Genomic DNA, 24,723 nt, shown 5'->3' with positions numbered 1-24,723 from the left:
AAAACAGCATAAATAAAGTTAAAGTGCATTTGATTTTTCCCCTTTCATCCTGTTCCTATATCTTTTACACCCAGACTTTACTGGTTTTTCTTGCCCCCACACCATCCATATATGGTGTTCATTGTAAAGATATATATGTTCATAGTGTGTGTATCTACACACGTGCACCAGTGCACATACATGTGTCCATGTACTAGTGGAGATTCACAGTTTATGCCAGTCTATTCCTGGACAGTGCTCTGCTTTATTGAGGCAGAGTCTCTTAATTGAACCCTGAGCTTCCTGACTGGCCACTATCTTGGCAGCTTGTGCCAAGGATCCCCTGCCTCTACCTCCCAAGTGCTACCATAACAGCAGCTTTCATGATTGGCTGGCATTTACTTGAATTCTGGGAACCTAAACTCCAGTCTTCACTTATAAACTGCTGGGCCATTAGCTCAGGCTTATTACTGACTAGCTCTTACACTTAAATTAACCCATAATTCTTCTGGAAAATGTTAAGGAATAATAAAAAGGACTCATGGACTATTGACAATGCAGGAGAAGTAAAGCATTACCAGCAGTTTAGAAGAACTCTATATATACTCCCCAGTCACAATCCCTTTCCTTTCCCAAAGAGTTAAGCATTTTTCAAAAACAAAAACAAAAACAAAACAAAACAAAACAAAAACCAAAGAGCTAGGCTAGTGAGGTCCCACAGACACCCAAACATTACAGCCTATTGCTGATGCTTTTGGTTGTCCCCAAGAACTTGATGGTAAGTTTATAAGTAATGTAAGCCTCTGTGTGTTTACTTGGGTCTGAGCAGCTGCAGGACCAGGTGGGACACAGGAAAACTTCAGCTACAGCATTCCTCCATGGCCCCTGCTTCAGATCCTGCCTCAAAGCTCCTGTCTTGAATTTTTGCCCTAACTTCCTTTGATGATGGACTGTTAGTGGGAAGTATAAGTGTCAATAAACCCTTTCCTCCTCAAGTTGCTTTTGGTCATGGTGTTTTATCACAGTAATGGAAACCCTAACTAAGACAGAAATTGATACTAGATTATGTAGGTATATGTATGTGAGTTCTAGGTCCTCTGGAAGAACTGTACTTCTCTTAACTGCTGAGCCATCTCTTCATCTCCCAGGGCTACTATTAGTTGTCGAGTATGACAGCTGCATAATGCTAATACCAAATACTTGTGGTTGCTCTCTGAGTTAATATCCTACTTGGAATAATACAGCACTTATACCTGGCACTTGAACTTCTAGCATGAGGGATTTTTTTTTAAAAGTACATAGATGAAATCTCAGACAGAAAACTGAAAAGAATATAAATATGCTCAAGATATAAACAGCTGAATGAAATAAGAAAAGCAATGCAAGATGGAAAGATGGCCAAAATACTTGAGCTGGAAGACAAGGTGGAATAACTTGAACAATGAAAGAAGAACCAAGGTAAACTAATCATTGGAATTTCAAGATGTATGTGACACTCTGTAAAGACTGAGTTATAGGTATATAGAAGGAAGAGAAGAATCTCCTTCTAAAGGCATAGAAAATATTCCCCTTCCACACCAAAATAGGAGGAACTGGAGAGATGGCTCAGTGGTTAAAGACACTCACGGCTCTTCCAGAGGACCAGGGTTCAATTCCCAGCACCCATACAGTATCTCATAACCACCTGTAGCTCCAGTTCCAGAGGAGCCAATGCCCTCTTCTGCCCTCTGAGGGCATCAATTACACATGGTGAATAGATATACATATAGGTAAAACACCCATACACATAAAACAATAAAACATTTAAAAAAAGAATTATAGCAACCAGTTTCCAAGATTTATGGGGAAATTATTAACAAAAATACAGGAGGAATTTAGGATGCCAAGACTAGAAAAGAACCTCCCTTCATTATATTATAATTAAACACAAAATACACAGAGCAAAGGAAATATATTTATTGAAAGAGGCAAGAGAGAAACATGAAGTCACATATAAAGGCAAACCATCATGTGAGCAGATTGTTTCAGTGAAACTTTAAAGGACAGGAGAGCCTGGGCAGATGTGGTTCAAGATCTGGAAGACACCTGCTAATGGAGAACAGCAAAGCTATCCATTATAATTGAAGGAAAAATAAAAAGTGTCCATGGTAAAAACTAAAGGAATTTGTGACCACTAAGCTTGCTCTATGGAAGATACTTGAAGGAATCTTTCAGGATGACGAGACAAACAAATCCATCCATGAGCCGGTCACAGGAAAGAGTAAACCACACTAGACTAACGGTGAGCAAGAGAGGAAGAGGGTTAAAAAAAAAAAAACACAAACACTATAAAATCAAAAGATTTACCAAATTCCAGAACAAACTGATCAGTTTTACACTATGACCAAGTTGATTTAATTCCAGGGATGCAAGATTGGTTCAGAGTATGCAAATCACTAAATGTAAATTATTCTACCACATAAATAGACTTAAGGACAGAAAGCACCCAATTATCTAAATAGATAAAGAAAAAAACTTTGACCAAGTTCAACATACTCTTACAATAAAAGTCCTGAAGAGAACAGGAATATAAGAAACATCTGAGCCAGGCATGGTGGTACATGCTTGTACTAGGGAGGCAAAAGCAGGCAGATCTCTTGTGAGTTTGAGGCCAGCCTCTGTCTACAAAGCAAACTCCAGGACAGCTAGGGCTGTTACACAAAGAAACCATCTTGAAAAACAAGAGAAAGATAGAGAGAGAGAGAAATCTGAACATAAAAGAGAAGATCATACATGACAAACCTATATCCACTAAATGGGAAAGACCTAAGGGCATTTCTGATAAATCTGGAATGAGACAAAATTTCCACTTGTTCCACTCTCATTTCCTATAGCACTTCAAGTCTTAGCTAGAGCAATAAGAAGAAAGAAGCCGGGCGGTGGTGGCACACACCTTTAATCCCAGCACTTAGGAGGCAGAGCCAGGCGGAAATCTGTGAGTTTGAGGCCAGCCTAATCTACAGAGCGAGATCCAGGACAGACGCCAAAACTATACAGAGAAACCCCGTCTCGAAAACAAACAAACAAACAAACAAAAGAAAAAAAGAAGAGAGAAATAAATAGAGGAGATATAGCTAGGAAGGAAGAAATCAAATAATCTGTATTTACAGATGAAGTGATGTACACTTACCCAGAAGGAATTCTTCAAAATTCTTCAGAAAGTCCTTAGGACTGCTAAATGCTTTCAACAACGAAGCAGGCTATAAAAACCACACAAGTGATGGTTTAGAAAAGCACACACATTAGAAAGAAATCAGGGGGAAAATCCCATACAATATGGCTTCAAAATGATAAAATATCCAGGAAACACTGAAAACTTGAAGACACTGACAAAAAAAAAATAGAAGAAAATACTAAAAGATGGAAAGGTCTCCATCACTCAAAGATTAACAGAATATTATGGAATGCTTTATTATCAAAAATGGACTACAGAGTAAACACAATCCCCATCAAACACCAACGACATCTTTCACAAAACTAGGAAACAACAGCAACAACAAAATCAGCACGAAAATTCATGTGGAAACAGAAGGTCGAAATAGTCAAAACAATGCTAAGCCAAAAGGCAGTTCTGGAGTTGGAGTAAATCTGATTTCAAACTGTACTACAGAGCCCAAAATAACAAACAGCACAGCACTGACCCTAAAACAGACACATGATTAATGGAAAAGAGTAGAAGACTCAAATGAATCTATGCGTCAAGTAAATCTACACAGCTACAGCCAGCTGATTTTTGACAAAGATATATAAAAAACAACATGAGAGAAAAGACGGCTTTTTCAACAAATGGTTCAGGATTAACTAGATATCCATCTGTATGAGAATAAACTACATCTCTACCTCTTACTCTGTATACAGAGTAATTCAAAATGCACCAAAAACTTCAGGTAACACCGGAACCCCTGAAACTGCTAAGGAAAGTGCTTTAAGAATCCGGCATCATCAAGGGGCTTTGAAAAGGACTCTACTAGCTAAGGAAATAATTCCAAGAATTGATAAACAGTACATTGTTTCTGCACAGCATAAGAAACAATCAGCAGAGTGCAGAGAAAGCCTGTGGAACTGGAGGGCAGCTTTCCCAACTATACTGCTGGCTGGGAATTAATACCTAGAATCTATAAAGAACTAGAGAAGCTAAACACCCAAAACAAAAGGAGAACACTTCCAACTAAAACCCCAAATCATCTGAACAAAAAAAGGGCATAAATTGAACAATACTTTTCAAAAAATTATTTCAAAAAATGATACCTAAAAAAATGCAAATGGTCAATATATATTTTGAGAAAGTGTTCAACACCCTTTGCCATTAGGAAAATGTGAATTAAAACTGCCTGGAGAGTACATCTTATTCTAGTCAGAATGACTGTCATGACGAAAATAAATGATAACAAATGCTGATCCCTTGTGAATAGTGCAGCAATCAGCGTGGATGTCTGAGTGTCTCTATGGTCTTAACTACTGAACCAGCTCAGCATTCCCCCAGCATTTATTTCTTACCATATTTTTTAATTTAATGTTTGAACAGCAACGTATTTATATGTCAACAGCTATATATTATAAAATATGTTTTGTATTCTTTTCCCTATTCTGCCTCATTTCCACCCCCCCATTCTTTCTTGGCATATTTTCCTAAAAATGTTTTTAACTCTATCTATCTATCTATCTATCTATCTATCTATCTATCTATCTATCTATCCATCCATCCATCCATCCATCCATCCATCCATCCATCCATCCATCCCTCTAGTGTGTATGTGCTTCTGTGCATGCACACATGGGTGTACACATGTGGAGTCAGAGGACAACTTACAGGAGTTGTTTTCTTCCACCATATGGGGTTTGGGAATCCAGCTCAGTCTATCAGCCTTAATGGTGAGTATCTTTATCTGATGAGTCATCTAACTGGCTCTCTTGCTTTATTTAAAAATTGGTTTTAGGAGATGTTTGGTTGGGTTTGTATCCATTGCATATTTTACAATATGTAACCATTCACTGAGCAGCCTAATAATTTATGACGTGTTAGAAGATGGCTAAATTGGGGACAGCAACATCCAGATAAATGCATAAAGAGGACCAATGAAATTATTATAGACCTTCAAGAGAACCTTTTATACCCCTTCTGGTATTTGGAACCCAAGTGCGCATTAGTGGTAAACTTAGTGCTTTTCTTGAGCTTTAGTTAATCTAGAAATATTTTGTGAAAGCTAAGTTAGATGACACTTTTTGAAAAGATGGCTCTATAAACAAGAAATCTAATTTAACGTAAGGTTTTTGAGAAAGTCATGTACAGTTCAGAAGAACCAGAGTCAGCGACAACTGTGGGAGCAAGGAGAAGACATTGCCTCACTGCTGCTTACAATGAGTCTTGAGCACCTAGTGCTAAAAAAGATGGCAGCATGACAAGATTATATGGTTGCTTTATCCTTAAGATGGCACTATAAGCTCACGATTTCTCTATACAGAAAGAGACACAAAAATAACTGAGATTTAGTTGGAATTTCATCAATTCCTTATCATATAAACTGGGAAGACTTTTGTGTCAGAGACTAAATGTGCCAAAGTTCTTGTTGTTGAGTATTTTGTTGGCTTTACTTTGTTTTGAGACCAAGTTTTATATAGCCCAGACAGGCCTTGAATTCCCTATTGAACCAATGATGACTTTGAATTTCTGATTCTGCTTCTTCCAGCCCTGTAAATGCTGGGATTGCAGGCATGTGTTACCATGTCTTGCCACTTATTATTTTTTTAATGGTAACATTAAGGTTTATTGGGGTATTCTAGCACAGACACTTGGGGCTTGCCCATGGTGCTCTTGATGTACAAAGCCAGGACATTTTGCCAGTTCTTTTTGAGCAAGGATGCCAAGAAATTGACAGTCAAGCGGATGTTGTAGACTAACTAGTTCATCATCGGTCATCTTCACATGGCCAACAGCAACAGCCAGACACAGCACCTTCTTCATCTGGAACTTGATCATGGATTTCACCTCATCGCCTTTGGCCACTGTGTTTTCATTGTGTGTCAGTAGGGAAGGGAACTTGCCAGCCTTGTTTAGGCCTGGGTCCAGGATACATGGGATCTGCTTGATCAGAGACGCTTCTCTGGCTAGCTTTTGACCAACTTCTTGTTCTTATTAAGCTTCTTCAGCACCTTGATGTCCTTGTGGGGGATTTCCACCACTTTGGCTTCATGGCAGTGCTGCTGGTCTCCCAGGATGCATACAGAGAACTTAGGGTGAGGAGTGGACTTAAGCCTGTCGGTGCCTGAGAAGCGTTTGTCCTTCTGAGGGTCATAGTTCTTCAGGCTGATCTGCAACTCCACAGTTTCCAGAAACTTGTGATGCTTGTGCTGGTTCCCGTGCGGGACTTCCCGCACTACCTTGTACAGGGTGTTGCAAAAGACTTTGCTGCTCATGGCTGCTGAGGTCATGAAAAACCAGTTATTCTTCATAGCTACTACTTTACCCCACTTTCCAAAGTAGAAAAAGGAACCAGAGGGTAAATGACTTGCTGTCAATTATAGTTTGTAAGCAGCAGAACCAGGATTTGAATGGAGGCAGCCAGAATCCAGGAGCAGGGTACCTAATCTCTGGGCTGTGCTATATCTTTACAGTGATTCACATACCAGAAATCCAGTAGTATTAGAAAAATTATTAGTTATGAAAACTTTTTCCCCTATCTGGTGGTATAGGGGAAATATGGGGATGAGAAGTCAAGGAGCCCATATTTTATCCCCCAAGAGTAAGACAAGAAGGCATCCAGGCCTCTGGAACCCTACACTATGGATCTCTGCGGTCAGATGCTCCTCTTAGGCTTTCCCATAAACCCTGAGTATATGACCACATCGTATTTCTTGAAATTGTGCTTACTGTCTTGTATCTCTCCTTCTCCACTAACCTGTGAGCATCTTTGTAAACCTCCATGCTTGGTAAGAAGCCCAGAACATAGATATCTTAAGAAATCATCTCTGAACTCTATTCTTTCAGGTTAAGTCAGACCCTTCATCAGAGGTACTGTTTTCTCGGTGTCTATGCTATTCCTCCTTTCTATACAGAAATAACCCCAACTGCAGATGGTGAATTGTAAGAGCGAAGGCAGTCTGCGTAGAAAGCTGTTTTTATTTAAAGAGCTTGGGTGTTTAGGTGCTGCTGAGAGTTGGAAGAATGCGAAGACTGGGGTTAAGTTGTTAAGTAGCTCCTAGTAACTAGTGTGCTTTCTTCCCCTTGGACATTTCTGAACCTGGGAAAACTATGCTGTGCTTACCATCTGCCTGTCTTTTCATCTACACGAAATATAGTCACAAAGAATGCTACGGGCCACTTGGAAAGAGAACCGAGGCATGAAACAGTGGAATCCTGCAAGGGAGCATAAATCAGGGAAGGTGAGTCACTCAGCTCACTTTCTACCTCCTTGCAGCTAAAAACGGCAGGTTGTTTCTTAGCAACTGCCGGTAATAATTACCTCTTTCCTTCCTGCTCCCAAATAGTTCTCTAAGCCACTGAGGCATCACTCCAACCTGCTAAGCTCATTTTTTTTTTTCCCAGACAGGGTCCGTCACTGAACCTGGAGCTCATCTAGTTGCCACCATGTCAAGCTTTTAACACGGGTGCCTCATGGTGGCATGGCAGGCATTTTACCGACTGAGCCATCTGCTTAGTTCCTTCCATACTGGAGTGATCTGTATAGCCAGTAAACCCTAGAAGGGAGAAACTAGGAACCTTTGGCTAGGCTGTAATTCATATTGCTGTTGGAGTTTAGGGGAGAGCTGACAGGTTGAGGAGGCCGTTTTAGAAAGGTTAGAACATGGGACAGGCAGCACAAGAGGCTTGGTTTCCAACCCAGGTCTTGCACCAACTACTGCTCTTGAACAGATTTAGTTTTCTTATTTATAAAATGAGACTGCTGCTTGGATCTACTTCTTTATGGGTTGTCAGGGTTAGATAAGTTGACTTGTGTAAAAACATACTTGCTCTGCCTCTGAAAATAGGTATTCAGTAAATGTTAGATGGAATGATTATATGAGAGTTTATGTCACCATCAAGGATGCCAGGGAACTACTTCATTCATTCATCAGATAGCACAAATACCTCACGGTGTACTCAGATACGTGCGGGTGCTGGAGACACACTCTACATTCCTTTATTCAGCAAATGTAACTATAATTACAGGTGGGGACAATGCTCTGAAGGATTTATGCTGACTAATGTGTGTCTAATTAACCATAATAGGAAAAATTTCATTAACAAAATTGTTTTATTACAAAATGAATTTAGTTTTTCCTATAAACCTTAGGATGTTGATTTTTGTGCAGCTGAGTATTTTTATTTTCTAAGTAATGTGGCATGCAGAGAGGCGTGGTGTTCTTCACAGATAAGGCCAATGGATTTATAGCCATGCAAAGCTAAGAAGTTGACATGCCACCACTTCAAAACTATGCAGTCTTAAGTAACTTTCCACCATGTCATTTCATTTTGTTTTATCTTCGTGATGTTTGGGATCAAAGCCCAGGCCGTGCTTATGTTTAGCAAGTGCCGCATCATTGAGCTACGCCCCCAGTATTAATACTTAGCGTTCATATCTGCGAAAATGTTAATTATATTTCCATTTCAGGGGATGAGGGAGAGATTAAACTCATTTGCTCATTCAACTTTGTTTCTGGGCATTAAGAACATAGAAGTAGCCGGGCGGTGGTGGCGCACGCCTTTAATCCCAGCACTCGGGAGGCAGAACCAGGTGGATCTCTGTGAGTTCGAGGCCAGCCTGGGCTACCAAGTGAGTTCCAGGAAAAGGTGCAAAGCTACACAGAGAAACCCTGTCTCGAAAAACAAACAAACAAACAACAAAAAAAAGAACATAGAAGTAAACAACAGATTCTGAGCCCTGGGTTGGTTCTATGGCTCAGTGTGTAAAGACTTGCTGACAAGCCTGACTTGACTTCAGTCCCCAGGACCCATGTGGTAGAAGGAGAGAGGCGACTCTCTCAAGTGGAGGTCAGAGTCTTAACACTTGCACTATGTCATTCATGTGCCCCCTCCCCAATACGTACATTTAAAAGCTAAAAGAGAGACTGGGACACTTTGCTCAGCTTCGGTGCAGGGAGGAGGGGATTGGACCTGCCTCAACTGAGTGTACCAGACTCTGCTGACTCCCCATGGGAGATCTTGCCTTGGAGGAGGTGGGAATGAGGGGTGGGATGGGGGGAAGGCTGGGGGGTGGGAGGAGAGAGGACAGGGGAATCCGTGGCTGATATGTAAAATGAATAGAAAATCTCTTAATAAAAAAAATAAATAAAAACTAAAAGAAAAGAATTTTGTTGTTATAGTTTAATTCTAGAGATAAAATTTAGGGAAACAGATTGCCTATGGGAAATAAAATACTCTTTAAATATAATTATTATATAAACATATGCAGTATTAATGTCACTAATTAGGTGACTTAAGACAATTATGGCAGAATAGAGATTCAAATTAGAATTTACAATTATATAATAAATATGTTCTGATAAAGACAAATAATGTAGAAATGAGTTAATTGCTAATGAAAGGAGTTACAAATGATCTTTTATTAGGTAATTTTAAAGTTTTACAACAGCTACTTGGCCACACAATTGCACACATATATTCAATTCTCTAAGTAACTAGAAAACAATAGTTTAGTAAATGTAGTTGAACTCATATTACTCAAAACATCACCAAAACATCTATTATAAAAATCAGTCAAATTGTTGAACAAGTTTATGAAAATTGTTGGGTGTGTGTACGTGAAAAATTCAAGCTTGCCTTACTGAAAGGTGCATTTCTGTCCATGTGCTCATAGTGCCTGTCCAAGGTAGTTCAAAGGGAGAAGAAAGCAGGTAGCATTGTCTTGCACTGCAGTGCTAATTAGCATGGACTTACCCTGGGGCTCCATGAAAGCTCCTTTCCTATACCTATAGTGAAACAGTAAAGATTTATAGCTTTCTTCTGTGACTAAAACCCATAAATGATGCTTTATAAAGCATCATAAATGATGCTTTATTTCCAGAATAACTCGTTACCATAAAAACTGCATTCATTTTGCAGATATTACTGACACCTTGCATGATTTAAGACAAATTTTCATACTTGAAACTCAAAGGAAAAACCACCAAGACCCAGTCTCCCAATACATTCACTGAATGCAGACTTAAATATGCACATTCACTTTGATTGTGCCCTTCGTATGTGCACTTTGAAATGACTTTAACATAGTACGTTTGTATTTTCAACTGGCACCAACATTAAGATGAAATGATCTATGTAAAACCAGTAGCCTGTACTTCTAGTAACAGTTGTCAAATGTGCAGGGGAATAAAAAAGGAAAGCCCTGAGTCAATATATATATATATATAGTTTTCAAAAGTAATGAAAGGGGTATTCTGAAGTCATTTCAACTTATGCAAGAGTTAAGAACATCCAGTATTCATTTCTTCTGTTTTCATTTTGATTGAAGAGAGGTACAAATTTTGTCTACTTAATCCAATGTAGATAATTTTTTAATACTCAATTTCATTTAAGTCTTCAGAATATCCTGATGATTGTTGAGTTGTGTCTTCCATTTCTGTCAAGAAAGACAGACAATAATTATTTTCTCTATAGAAATGATAATTTTGAATTCTTATAATTTGAGACTATATTATAAAATCCATTTTCCAATCAAGCTTATGTAATTGGGGAAAATATTACCTGTACATGGTCCTGCCTGAAATTTAACATCATCAATGGCAATATCACTTCTTATCGACACTCCCCGAATGGCTTCAAAGATTATCTGAAAAAGAATGACGTTTGTATTTAGAAATAGAGTCAAGCTAATAAAACTTTGTTGGTCAGGGAAGATCTAGGCTTTTTGGCTCTAAAAGCTTTGATAACTGGTGGGGCTAACTTTAAGGAAAAGGACACAAATTACAAATTCAAGCCTGGCTGTTATAACCCCATCAATCAAGAGGCTAACGTGGAAGGATTGTTACAAATTCAAGCCAGCCTAGACTACTTAGTGAGTTCTAGGGGAGCCTGGTCTACATTGCAAGCTTGAGGCCAGCCAGGAAAACATAGTGAGACCAAGTCTCTAAAATAAAATAAAATTAAATTAAATTAAAATAAAATAAAATAAAATAAATAAAATAAAATAAAATAAAATAAAATTAAAATAAAATAAAATAAAATAATAATAAAATAAAATAAAATAAAAATCAAACAATAATAAAATAACGTTACAAATTCAAATTAGATTTTTTTGGAGTTGAAATATTTCACAGTGAAGTATGATGCCTCATGACTCTTAGACATCTTTAGATGGTTCTCCAGAGGAGCTTAATTAGGAGTGCTTCCTAGGAACCTGGAACCCACCCCACTTAGAACATTTTGTTTAGCTCCCCTCAGCATTTTCAGTTTCTTTATGCTCCCATTGAATCTACCCTCGGTACTGGCACTAGGTGGAAAAGCTAAATAATGAGGTGTAAAATAATTAAATTGATCAAAAGACAGTGAATCATTTATGTTAAATACCATAACATCAAAAGCACAGCCCACGTGCCTTGGGGGCACCCTGTTTCATGTGTTTAGAGTCTTTGAAGAAAACAACTAATCAAATATTCTTGATCTAGAAAAATAGTTCGCCAGCTCCAAGGATGTTGCAATAATGGTTAATAAGTGACTGAATCTTCCAGACAGGTTTGTGGGTAATGACAACTGTCCTGAGGATACATGTGCTCTACTCACGTCATTAGATTAGTTTGTGCTTCCTTCAGATTAGATTTTTTTAAAAAAGCCCCTAAGCTAATCTTATTAAAGTCACCCCAAATTGAGAGTGTAAATAGAGGGCTGGAGAGATGGCTCAGCAGTTAAGAGCACTGAATACTCTTCAGAGGACCCGGATTCAATTCCCAGCACCCACACGGCAGCTCATAACTGTCTGTAACTCCAGGATCCAACACTCTCACACAACTTAAATGCAGGCAAAACATTAAATACACATAAAATAAAAATAAATTTAAAAATAAAGAATATAAATAGAATAATTAATGAGTTTATGTAAATATGTTGAATTTAATGATTCAAAGAAATTTTAATGACAAGAACATAACAAGATAAAGTCAAGAAAACTTTCTAAGGACATAACATGTAATGGTTAATTTTAAACATGAACTTTTCGGGACTGATGGGCATCAAGGTGGTTATAAGGCATTATTTCTGAGCATGTGTGTGGAGGAGCACTTTCTGGAAAAGATTGGCCTTTGAAGCCACTGCCCAAGCTAGGATATGTGACCTTAATTCAGTGTGGGAGGCAGAGGGAGAGGGAGTTCTCCCTCCTTTGGAACTGGGTAGCTATCATCTGCTGCTGGGTATCTGAATGCTGGACTCCAGGGCTTTTGGTCTCCAAGACTTATATTAGGTGAGACTTCAGGTCTTGTTGAAGGTTAGACCTTTGTTTCCCTGGTTCTCAGATAAAGACTAAGCTGTGCTGCATCTTTTCAGGTTCCCCAGATTGCAGATGACGCGTTGTGGAAATTTTTAACCAATTTCTATAGTAAATCCTTCTCTCCCCTTCAATCCATCTGTCCATCTGCCTGTCCATCCATCCAGAATTCTATTTCTCTAGAATATACAACCCTAAGCAAGAATCAAAATAAGTGGTAAGAAAAGGGGGTAAAATGGTCCAATGCATCTGCGTAGGAGAATATATGAATGCAATTAATAAACATTTCGGTTTTCTGAACAGCAACAACAATCTGGTTTTTAGATTCAGATTATATGACTATAATAGCCAAATTCTGATGGAATGACATTCACAGTAAATCTGTGATTTCGCTAAACTCTAGCCTTTATAAACCTTTTGTGAATTTCCTTAATCCTTGAGTGACAGCCATGTTACAGCCCACGACTTCACCATTGTAATTTAGATACGTGGTAGCACCTCTTCTTCTTCATTTACAAGATTATTGTGGCTTATCTTTGGGCTTTACCTCTAACCAACCCTCTCCTGTAGTAACCAATAAACAAAGATTTATTTACAGAACACCTGCAATAAATATGGGATTAAATTAGGTATAATATTGATTCCCAAATTGTGGGCTGAGACATTCAATTGTATTCCTAAGGGTGCTATAGGATAGTTTGAAATTTCAGATGGAAGTATTCAACATTTAGCAATACTGTGGGAACTACTAGTTGAAAATCATCTAAAGATTCAACATTAGGTGGGCTTATATTCCTTTTGATAACATCTTATCATTGTACAGTTGGGGTTTTGGTAACAGCTGTAATTAAAGCAAGTGCCATGTAAAACTCTGTGAGAAACTTTAAATGAAGGTGGTATATCTAAACTGGTCAAACTTTCACAAGCTCTGAAGCCTTGGCTGGTTTGAGAAGTTACACAATACCAAGCAGGTGCATAAAATTATGTATATATTGTATATATGCATAAATGTGAGATGACTACTAAGGCATTAGAATATAGTTTTTCTTAAATTATTTGGACCTAAATACTTAATAAATGGAACTGATAAGTGTTTCTTTTGGTCTAGAAAACCAGGCCAAAAGCTGGGTATGGTGGTACACACCTTTAGTCCCAGCACTAAGGAGGCAGAGGCAGTCAGATCTATGTGAGTTCAAGGCCAGCCTGGTCTACAGAGAAATTTCCAGGACAGCCAGGGCTACACAGAGCAATCCTGTCTTGAAAATCCAAAAGAAAAGAGTAAGAAAACAAGGTCAAAATTACTAAGACTGAGGCATCTATAAGACAACAAAGTCAAGGTGGGCGTGGTGGTTCGTGCTCCCAATCACACATTTGGGAGGCTAAGAAAGGAGGATGATGAACTCAAGACCAGCTTTGACTGCATCTTAGAAGGGAATACAAAGCAAGACCCTGTAGGCTTCTCTCTTTACTGCTGCTTCCTGGCCATCTTCTTGCTAGGGCTAGTGCTGTGGGGCCCAAATATCCTGACCCTGCTACACTGTGTTTTCCAAGTAGTTGCTGGAGCTATACTGTTTAAAACCAGATCATCGCCTTAAAGCCATCTGATGGATTCTTACTGCTTTTGGAATAATTTAATAACTTTTACCATGTCTTCTGAAGTTTTGCAAAATTATCCCAGTACTCCTTTGGCTTTATCACCTAATCATCTTCATCTCCTCTTCTCTATCTCCAATTAATATTATTTTTAATGGGCAAACCATACTTCCACATATTTATAAGGCTCAACATGATATTTTAATATACATTAATAATACACAAAATTAAATCAAGCAGATTACTCATGGTTCATCATTTTCTGGTGGTGAGATATTTATTTGCCTAGTCATTTTGAAATATGTAATGCATTATTATTGACTGCAGTCACCTTGTTGTGCAATTAGACCTCAAAACTCATTCCTTCTGTCTACCTCAAGCGTTAGAGACTTTGTCCTACAACTTATCATTTGTTGTGGAATATTCCTGTACACAGTGTGAAAATGTATTGTGGTGATTAGTGTAATAAAGACCTGAATGGCCAATAGCTAGGCAGGATTTTCAGGGTAGAGAGAATGCAGGGAAGAAGAAGGGCAGAGTCGCCAGCCAGATGCAGAACAAGCAGCATGGACAGTACTAGATGAGGTAAACAAGCCTCAGGGCAGCACATAGATGAAAAGAAATGGGTTAATGTAAGTTATAGAGCTAGCTAGAAACAAGCCTAAGCTATCTATCAAGCTTTCATAGTTAATAAGAAGCCTCAGTGTGGTTATTTGGGAGCTGGCAGGCGGGACAGAAATCTGTCTACAATCATTCCATCACAACTTATCATTCCATCACTCTCTTTGTCACATCTGGCTCAGCTATCCTTTACTCAGCTCCATTTCTGTGAGTTCAAATTGCCTTGTTTTTATTGGCACTGGTATTATACTATCTATTTTTGGCTTATGGTTTAAAGTTTTTCATTTATGTGTATGTGTATGTGTATATGTATGTGTGTGTCTATGCCATGTGCGTAGGTACCCATGGAAGTTAGAAGAAGGTATCAGATTCCTGGAATTGGAGTTAACAGGAGGTTGTGAACCACCCAACAGGGGTGATGGAGGCAAACTCAGTTTTCTCCGGAAGAGACCAAGTGTTCTTAACCACTGAGCTACCTCTCTAGTCCCAGCTTACAGTTTAGTGTTTTTTTAAATTACTCTCCCATATGAATATAAGCTCCAAAAGAAGTAAGAACTTCATATGTTATAGTTATTGCAGAAATTTAGCATATATTACATGCATGTGGTCAATAAATATTTATGAAAATGTGATACTTTATATTAGACTACAAGAACTCAGTCTGGAAGCCTGATACAGCTAATGAGAATATCAGTTTTGCCATGGTGATGAGAATTAAAGACCAGGGAAATCTGGGAGGAAAAATGTAGTTAGAAACAATGAAACATTTTTAAATAACTTAGTATATTGAAGTTTATAAAACCCTTTCACACATCTGGGAGGAAAAAATGTAGTTTTTAGAAACAATGAAACATTTTTAAATAACTTAGTATATTGAAGTTTATAAAACCCTTTCATAAATACAATCTTATTTGATGCCCATTTTTACTCTGCTAGGATCAGCATGATGGGAATTATTTTCCCATTTTGAATACAGCATGACGGGAATTATTTTCCCATTTTGAATACAGAGCAGATAAGGTTTGTCCAAGGCCACTTGGTGCTGTGACCCTAAGAGAACGAGGACAGTTTGGGAATTCTGCAGGGCAGGGGGCAGTGTAGGACTGTGGTTACAGAAACAGACTTTGGCACTAGGTAGGTCTGAGTGTAAGTTCTCTATAAGCCATTTGCTTTTCTCTATCTATAAAACAGGGCTATGACATTAATTGGAACAACTTATGTAGAGTTCTTAGCACTGTAAGTACCTACTGTGTAACAGATGGCCAGGCTATGTGTGCAATGTATCTGCATTTTATTTGACAGTAGAATGCATCCTAGACCACCTACATTCATTTGGGATTCCTGAGGTGAGCATTAGGTACAGAAGAAGAAATTGATTTCCTGTTCTATTATCAGTCAAAGGGGTCAGTCTACTCTAGAGTCCTCCTTCTTGACTGTAGTTAGTCATTCTAACCATCCTGCATCCTTTGAACTGCAACATTCCAAATCGACACTCCAGATGGTTTGCCAATCTACATTTAAAAAGTATTTCAAGCTGGGTGTAGTGGTGCATGCCCAGAATCCCAGCAATGGGAATTTAAGGAAGGAGAATCCTGAGTTGGAGTCCAGTCTGGGCTATATAACTAGACCTCTCAAAGCAAAAACAAAACCAGTTTCAAAGACTACCTATGCAGCAATCATAAAATATTTTATGCAAGGCCCTGTGTGCTGATTCCCAGAACTCAAATTTCAGAGCATTTATGTATGTGTCCTTTGAAAGTTAAAAAAAAAAAAAAACAAAAAAAAAAACAGTGCTAGCCTGGGAGTATAGCTCAGTGATGGAACGCTTGCCTGGCGTATGGAAGGTAATGGATTTGATCTTCTGCACTGCAAAATGGAGGGGTGTGTGTGTGTGTGTGTGTGTGTGTGTGTGTGTGTGTGTGTGTGCTTAGATACTATCCTCAAAGTCATATTCATTTAAATTTGGAGATTTTCTATTTTTAGCTTGCATCAGAATCACTTGGAGGGCTTACTAAAGTAAATTTCTTAGACTCCAAAGCCCTCCAGAGTTTCTGATTTAGTATTCTGAGGTGGAGTCTGAGAATTAGCATTTTTGGGGAACTTATATTTCAGGTGTTTCTGATGCTGCTGGTATATGTACCATCCCTTGAGAATTATTTGAAAAAGAGTCTGAATTCCCTGGAGTCTAACAAGATTGAGCCACCATCTCTGAATGATGATCAAGTACGTTAGTAAGTTTTCATCTGCTTCATGTACCTTCTAGAACAGTTATAAAAAAAATCTTCACGGAGCAATCTGCCATTCTCTAATACATCTCCAAACAGTTATTCATGCTTAACTGATGGATCCTTCCTAGACAGTAGAATTTGTCATTTGTTGCTTATCAGTGTAGCAGCTTGAGTGGCATTGTATTCAGACACTTGAGCTGCAATTTCTTAGTTTAGATCTTTAGAAAATCAGTTTGTGTTGTAAAGTGCTTAAAAAAAAAAGCCCGTATTTTGGATACCTCTTCTCAGGAAGCCTTGAGCTTAGGCCAGGGCACCTAGCCAGTGGTTAAAAGCTGAGCGGACCCAGGAGGTTTACCACCCAAAAGCAAAGCTGCAGAGGAAGCTGGAGCATTAGTTGGAGAGCATGCTCACTCCAGAATTCTACAGAGTGAATTCAAGAACAATTGGGAGCCTGGAGGTTGTCTCCCCAGAACTTTAGCTTTGGTGGCTGTGTGAAGTGTGTGGTTATAGGAAGGTAAACCTAGGCTTTCTAGGCTAGAGGAGTTGCTTAGGTCCACCTACTGGAATGATTGAATACATCTAGGCAGGGACTTTCTATAGCACATAGGGAGTTGGGGGGCTGGAGTGGAGATGACCGTGGATTTGGGATTAAGATCCCTAGTTTCTTCTACAACAATATAGTAATGCATACAGAGGCTTTAAAGAACTTGCCATGGGCTATACACACTCTTAAGTAGAAGCTGAGAACAAAAGCCCTTATATGCAAGTGGATCATGGGTAATAGGAGCAATACTAGTGTATTTAGAAAAAAAGAGACTTCCTTTTGGAAGGAACGTACTTAACATTCACAACACACTAAGACAGACTAGGAACTCTTTCATCCTTGAATTGTAAAAAGCAATCACTTTATGCATGAATGGCCAAAGCTTTAGCTCCCTGTTTAATTTTTCCATTCACTGCTTAAGAGTTAATCAATAACAGGCTAATTATGTTTACTCTTCAACTAATCCTGCCTTTATCTCTGACCTGAAAAGGGACAAAATATTCTCTTTTGTAGCAAGAAACAGGAGAGCACCAGGGGCTTCGGTTCAGGCTTCCCTGGTGGATTCTGATCCCTCCAGGCTTACCTGGTGTTGCCGCCTGCAGCTGTATTCGACCAGTGCCCGCAGCCAGGAGACGCTCTGCTCTCCTTGTCTTCTCCACAACAGGGACTCTTTGCTGTCTTCTTCAGTTTTCAAAAAAATGCTCAGCAGGCCCGTTCCTGCTCCATACATGTGGTAAAAGAAAGCCAAGCAGTGTTTCCCAGGGACGCCTCTCAGGGGCCAGGACAAGAGGTGTGCTTTTTGTCCATATACCATGTGGGAGGCCTCGATATACATGTAGTAGCCTTGAGAGGAATGAAAAGCAAGCATGGTTAAAAAAAGACCCAATCACTTTTTTTTTTTTTTTTTTTTTTGGTAGTTTTCCTGGTAACATAGACACTTTGGCTGTAATACTGAAAAAAGGGTATATAATTCTGGAGAGTATGTATGATCCAAAAAAAAAAAAAAAAAAATAGATACACTGTGAGGATTAGACTGCAAAATGATTCTTTTCATTTAATGGTTTATAATTCAGTTTAATAGAAAGAAAGGGATTAATGCATCAGTATTATGTCATTGGTATAATTATCACATCAGAGTTTATCTCACTACTTCACAGATAATATTGTGAATCTTCCATATGTTTTTATACTCCCTTTAGCTTCATACATTAAAATCCTAATGCCTAGGGTATCCACATTAGAGAGGTGATTACGTCACAAGGGCAGTGACCCCAAAATGAGGTCAGCATCTTCATCAAGGACTCCTGAAACTAACTCATCTTTCATGCCACGAGAGAGGAGCATGAGGAGATGGCCACAGCTGAAGGAGAAGCCCCCACCCTCACCCCGACACTAAGTCTGCTGGTGGCTTGATCTTGGGATTCCCAGCTGCTACAACTGTGATGAACTAATATATGTTGATTATAAGCTTCCAGCAGTCCAACAGAACTAAAGCATAGCCTCCCCAGTCTACTCCAGCTCTTACAGTTGCTGAGGCTAGGACCTGTAAATCACACAGCATTCTCCCTCCCCTTTCTCTCCAGGCTGTCAGGAGGTCCTGGTGGGTCTACCTTCAAAGTAAATCCAGAACCCTGTCTCACTTCCTCCACTGCTAGTGTCCTGCTCCTGTCATGTCAGCTTGAACTAAAGTGACAGATTCCTGGCTTATGTGTTTGCTCTTACCTTATCCCGTATAGTCTACCCTCAGCAATATCTATAGCAGTCTTTCTAAATGCTTAATATGTGTGTGTGTGTGTGTGTGTGTGTGTGTGTGTGTGTGTGTGCAGGTGTGTGTGTGTGTGTGCATGTGTGTGTGTGTGCATGTGTATGTGCGTGTGTGTGCATGTGTGTTTTCACACCCAGTTGTGTGTGTCAATGTGAGCCTCTGTCTGCCACCATGCCTGTGTAATGGTCACAGAACAACCTTGGATGTTCATCCCTGCCTTCCATCTTGTTTGAGGCAGGGTGTATTTGCTGTTTTTCTATTGTATGTGATAGGTTATCTGTCCTGTGAGCTTCTGGGGATCCTCCTGTCTCTGCCTCTCCCTACAGATGCTGATGCTACTGCATCCATGGGTTCTGGAGATCCAAACTCAGGTCATTATGATTTCACAAAAGTGCTTTGCCTACTGGGCATCTTTCCAGACCCTAAAAGCTAAATCGTACCATGGCTTTGTTTCAAGTTTCCATTAGTTTAGCTCAGAGTCCAGGCTGACTGCCTCAGGATTGCTTCAGGGCCCCAGACAACCTGCCTCCCACCCCTTACCTTTCGCTGTGATCTTTCTTATCACTCATTAAGTGGACTTTACTGTTCCTGGATGTCACCTCAGGCTTTTGTGCATGCTGACCCTGGCTCTTCTGGAGATATTCTGGGGTCTCACTCTCTTCCCCCTTTAAATGGCTCCTTAGATGCTATCTTCTCTATTGGTCCTATCTGACCTCACTATTGCGAGTTGCTGTCTCCCCTTCTCACCTGCTTCCTCAGCACGCCTCATCCCTTAGACCTTAATTTATTATGCTTCTGTAACTTTGCCTTTTAATGGGTTACCTCATTTTCTCCTCTTTAATCTCTGTTTCCCTCTTCTCTATCCCACAGAGTGTCCTTGTTTAGTTCAGGACCATATCCCCAGTCCCTAGAGCAGTGCTCTAGGCATGAGAGACATTCAGAAGAATTTGTGAGCGGATGGAGGAACATATTATTTTTCATAGCACTAAACCACAAACAAGTCTGATCATTTCTAGAACACATGGCTCCACCAAGTTCACACTGAAAGTTGAGGTTCCTGGCAATGAGAAAAGCATTTGGACTTGGATGCTCTAAGGCAAAGCTACTACAAATCCAAGATGTGATAAAATCCAAGTCTTATTAAAGCAAACGTTCTGAAATAAGTTCCAAATCATCTGAGGTATTTTTAAAAATGAACATACATAAAACTGGGCGTAGTGGTGCATGCCTGTGAGTTCAGCACTTTGGAGGGAGAGGTAGAAGAAACCGGAACTCAAGGTCATACTTGGCTACATAATGAGTTTGAGGCCAGCCTGGGCTACTTGAGACCTTGTCTCAAGAAAATTCTTGAAACCATATTTAAAAAAAAAAAACCCACCTGAGACCTTGTTTCGAAAAATACTCCACATGTATGATAATCTTTAACTGTGTAACTTTCATTGTTCATCTGCACAAAAATTGCTACAATGGTTGTCTTGTCACATTCTGCAATCCAGGAAAACTTTATTGTATTTTATTTTCTATAATATGTACCACTTAAGCTACTGTTAAAGTAAACAAATACACATGCATGTGGGTGCACATGCAAACACACATACACACACAATCCTAATGGAAGAGTATGTTTAATTTAGTTCCATGAAAAACAAGGTTAAAGAATGAAAATGGCCATGGTATGTCATCAAACCATGTACGAAGGAGTTCTGTGCTTCCTACGTGCAAATTAGTGGCATAGTGGATTTTGATAATACCTTAAGGCATACTCAGTTAAGAAGCATTCTGAGTTAGGTGTGTGTAGTAGTACACACCTGCAACCCTAGTACTTGTGAGACTGAGGGAGGAAGATTGTGAGTTAGATGCCAGCCTGAGCTGTACAACAAGAGAAAATATCTCAAGAAATAATTTCAAGACAACAAGAAAACACACACACACAATGAAAATTTTTTTGTACTTTGCTTTGGAGTTTTCCAAAGGCCACTTGAAATCCCACATAAAAGACCCTTGCTAGGGATGAGACTCTAGTAGGAAAGACATTGTCCTTGAAATAACGCTTTCACTGAGCAAGTGCAAATAAAAGACTGTGAGGGGCTGAGAGATAAAACAGAAAGCAATGGATTCGTCATGAGTGACAGATGGCCTAGGGTTGTCTTTCACTTAGTGATAATAATTCTTGGCCATGGCCATTCTGAGGTCCTACAAGATGAACAAACTCTCAGTCACTCCCTGAGTATTGGTTGAAGTTCTTTCCTTCACGGGTACAAGATACTAGTTTCTTCAGCATTGAAAGGGGAATTATTACTCTGTGCCAGGCTCTTCCCAGCAGGCCAGGTGGGCTCTAACTATATCAGGGCTGTCTGTGCAGCCCCCTACTCCCTCATCTCACCGTGCTTTGGCCCCCACACTCCTCCTACAGATGCAACTGCTGTCCATTCCTGTGATGCTGAGTCTCGGATGTCAAGTGGAAGCTATTAGTTAAGACCACCAGCTCCAGAGAGCTTTGGGCTTGGTGCTGTATGATATGAAAGGAAATCCACACTGCTTGACCCATGTGATTGTGCTTCTTTTGGAAGAGGGGTCCTGCCTGGATGGAGAGTGACTTTCTAGGATACTAACTTCAGTCTACCTTCAGTATTTTTAACCTTTGCAAATCACTTCAGGATATAATTTGTACTGAGGACACACGTATATGGAAATACTACTTAAAGAAATATAGACCAACTTCTATTCTTAAATAATGATTTTTAACATCTTTGCTAGCTGATCGGGACCCCCACCCCTATGCATGAACTAGTTATCCCTCTAGTTTACAAATATTTCTCCCTTCTTGACTTGCACATGATACTTCCTTTTCCTGAAACCACCAGAGAACTTCACAGAGGCCAGTCTGCCTCACATGTGTTTGGAGAGCAGAGAAGAGTTGAGTGTGCTGACATTTCCACATTACAACTTCAAGCTCTGTCTGTCTTGGCAACAAAGCTTGAGAGTGGAGCAGGATGTCACAGAACTGATGCTTGAGGCCGAGCTCATGACTTCCTGCACATGAACGATTGTTGGGTGGGGCAGGGTTGCTAAAGTGCTTTCTTTCTGTGGGCTGCTGTCTGACATCTAGGATGCAGGAGTCCCACAGATCTACTGGTTGCTTGGAGCCCCATCTGTTGTTTGTGAGGCAACTGTGATGCCCCGAGAAGCCGAGACTCACACTGTACTCATAATCCTTAACTGGTAGACAGCTGCTCCTCTAGGCTTTTGGCTCTCATTTAAAGGGTTAGGAAGGGTCTTTGGCAGTCTGTGTGGAAGGAGCAGCAAGCTGTTTTCATTAGACTGGAAGAGCACTCCTAAAAATCAGGGGGGAACATCAAAGCTTTGGGAAAAACAACTGTTAAAAGTGTCCCTCTAAAATCACCCTATTATTATTATCAGGCTAGTTCTTCAGTAACTTCATACACAGTGCAGTCTGGTTACTCTTCCCCAACCCTCTCTTATCCCCCTTCTACCTGTTAATACCTTCCTCTCACCCCTGACTCCCTACCTGTCCCTTCCCAGACTCAGGACTCTTGAGTTTGTTATGCCACCCATTTCCTTCAGCCATGTTAAAAAGTGGATCAATGGAATCGAATCAAAGACCCTGACATAAATTCATACACCTGTGGACACCTGATTTTTGACAAAGAAGCCAAAATTATACAATGGAAAAAAAAAAGAAAGCATCTACAACAAATGGTGCTGGCATAAGTGGATGGTGACATGTAGAATGCAAATAGATCCATATCTATATCTCTGCACAAAACTCAAGTCCAAATGGATCAAAGACCTCAACATAAATCCAGTTACACTGAACCTAAGAGAAGAGAAAGTCAGAAAGAGCCTCGAATGTATTGGCCCAGGGGACCACTTCCTGAATAGAACACTGGTAGCACAGACACTGAGATCAACAATTAATAAATGGGACCTCATGAAACTGAAAAGCTTCTATAAGGAAAGGACATGGTCAGTAAGAAAAAAATGGCAGCATACAGATTGGGAAAACATCTTCACCAACCCCACATCTGACAGAGGACTGATGTAACACGAATTTAAAAGATCTTTTTAATAAAAATAAACCAGAGTCAGGTATTGGGGTGAACCCTGAATGATCAGAGAAACAGAACAAGCCACATCCAACCTCATCTTGCCAACTTCTCAGCTGATCTTGTTTCCTCAGATTGAAAGCCTCTGAATCCTCATCCAAATGGATCTCAGATGAACTGCTGCTAAAAGCTAAAAGCTTAAAAAGGCTCTCGTTCCTGGTCCTCACGCCTTATATACCTTTCTGCTTCCTGCCATCACTTCCTGGGATTAGAGGTATTTGTCACCATGCCTGGCTGTTTCCAGTGTGGCTTTGAACTCACAGAGATCCAGATGGACCTCTGCCTCCAGAATGCTAGGATTAAAGGCGTGTGCTACCACTGCCTAAACCTATATTTAATATAATTCTGTTCTCTGACCCCCAGATAAGTTTATTTGGGTGCACAATATATCAACCACAGACTGACCTCCAAAACATAAAAAGAACTCAAGAAACTAGACATCAAAAACCCAAATAATCCAATTAAAAATGTGGTACAGCTCTAAACAGATAATTCTCAACAGAAGAATCTCAAATGGCCGAACAACATTTAAAGAATTACTCAACATTCTTAGTTATCAGGGATATGCAAATCAAAATGACTCTGAGATACCTTCTTACACTTGTCAGAATTGTTAAGATCAAAAACACTGATGTCAGCTTATGCTGGAGAAATTGTAGAGTAAGGGGAACACTCCTCCACTGCTAGTGGGAGTGCAAACTTGTACAGCCACTTTGGAAATCAATATGGTAGGGGAAGGAAAGGGAGGAGAGGAGGGAGAAGAAACTGCAGTTGGGATGTAAAATAAATGAATAAATTTAATTAATAATAATAACAAATGCATGTCAAAATGAGGAGTTAGTCTTTAATGGGTATAGTTTCTGTTTAAGAAGGTGAAAATTTTCTGGAGCTGGATGGGGGTGGTGGCTGCACAGTGATATGAATGTGCTTAACAGCACCAACCACTTACCATGTACATCTGACTACTGTGGTAAGTTTTAGACAGAAGTTTAAAGTCACAGGTGAGAGCTTAAGAGAGAGGAAGGGCCCAGGCAACAGGAACCATCAGGCTGTTAGTCTGTTTTTTTTTTTTAAGGGACTTTTGGCATAGATGAGGGTGAGGTATTGGGGGTCAGAGGTCAGTCCAGTCAGCCTTACCAGATGTCTAGCATTTTAGCAGTTTTTAATCAATTAGTTCTTTAGGTTAGAATATGGAGTAATGGATTTCATTTTGGCATTTTCAAACATTTTGCCACATTTTTAAAGGCTTTTTTTGGGAAGACTTCTCTGGCAAAGTGGGATCTGATGGTACCAGACCCTGTCATGGAAGTTTAGCTGTGGAAAGACTGCTGTACCCTGGAAAGTTCCAAATCTGGAGCTAATTCCTCAGACACTGTAGACCGATGGAGTAGCT

General features: G+C 39.6%; 1 protein-coding gene and 1 pseudogene across 1 annotated transcript in view; both read right to left on the bottom strand.

The window, feature by feature from the left end:
* Window positions 1–5,775: 5,775 nt before the first annotated feature.
* Window positions 5,776–6,432, bottom strand: LOC131902819 (large ribosomal subunit protein uL1-like; annotated as a pseudogene).
* Window positions 6,433–9,557: 3,125 nt separating this feature from the next.
* Window positions 9,558–24,723, bottom strand: part of Mamdc2 (MAM domain containing 2) — a 118,715-nt gene continuing 103,549 nt past the window's right edge. The window contains exons 9-11 of the mRNA XM_059253774.1: window positions 18,022–18,281; window positions 10,721–10,805; window positions 9,558–10,595 (exon numbers count right to left, since the gene is read on the bottom strand). Of these exons, the coding sequence (XP_059109757.1) occupies window positions 10,531–10,595; window positions 10,721–10,805; window positions 18,022–18,281 (410 nt within the window). The 3' untranslated portion in view covers window positions 9,558–10,530. The remainder of the gene's footprint in view (window positions 10,596–10,720; window positions 10,806–18,021; window positions 18,282–24,723) is intronic.

Source organism: Peromyscus eremicus, chromosome 1 (genome assembly GCF_949786415.1).
Source record: "Peromyscus eremicus chromosome 1, PerEre_H2_v1, whole genome shotgun sequence".
NCBI lineage: Eukaryota > Metazoa > Chordata > Mammalia > Rodentia > Cricetidae > Peromyscus > Peromyscus eremicus.
The sequence above is the reverse complement of the archived record's forward strand: the minus strand, read 5'-3'. Positions and strand labels throughout refer to the sequence as shown.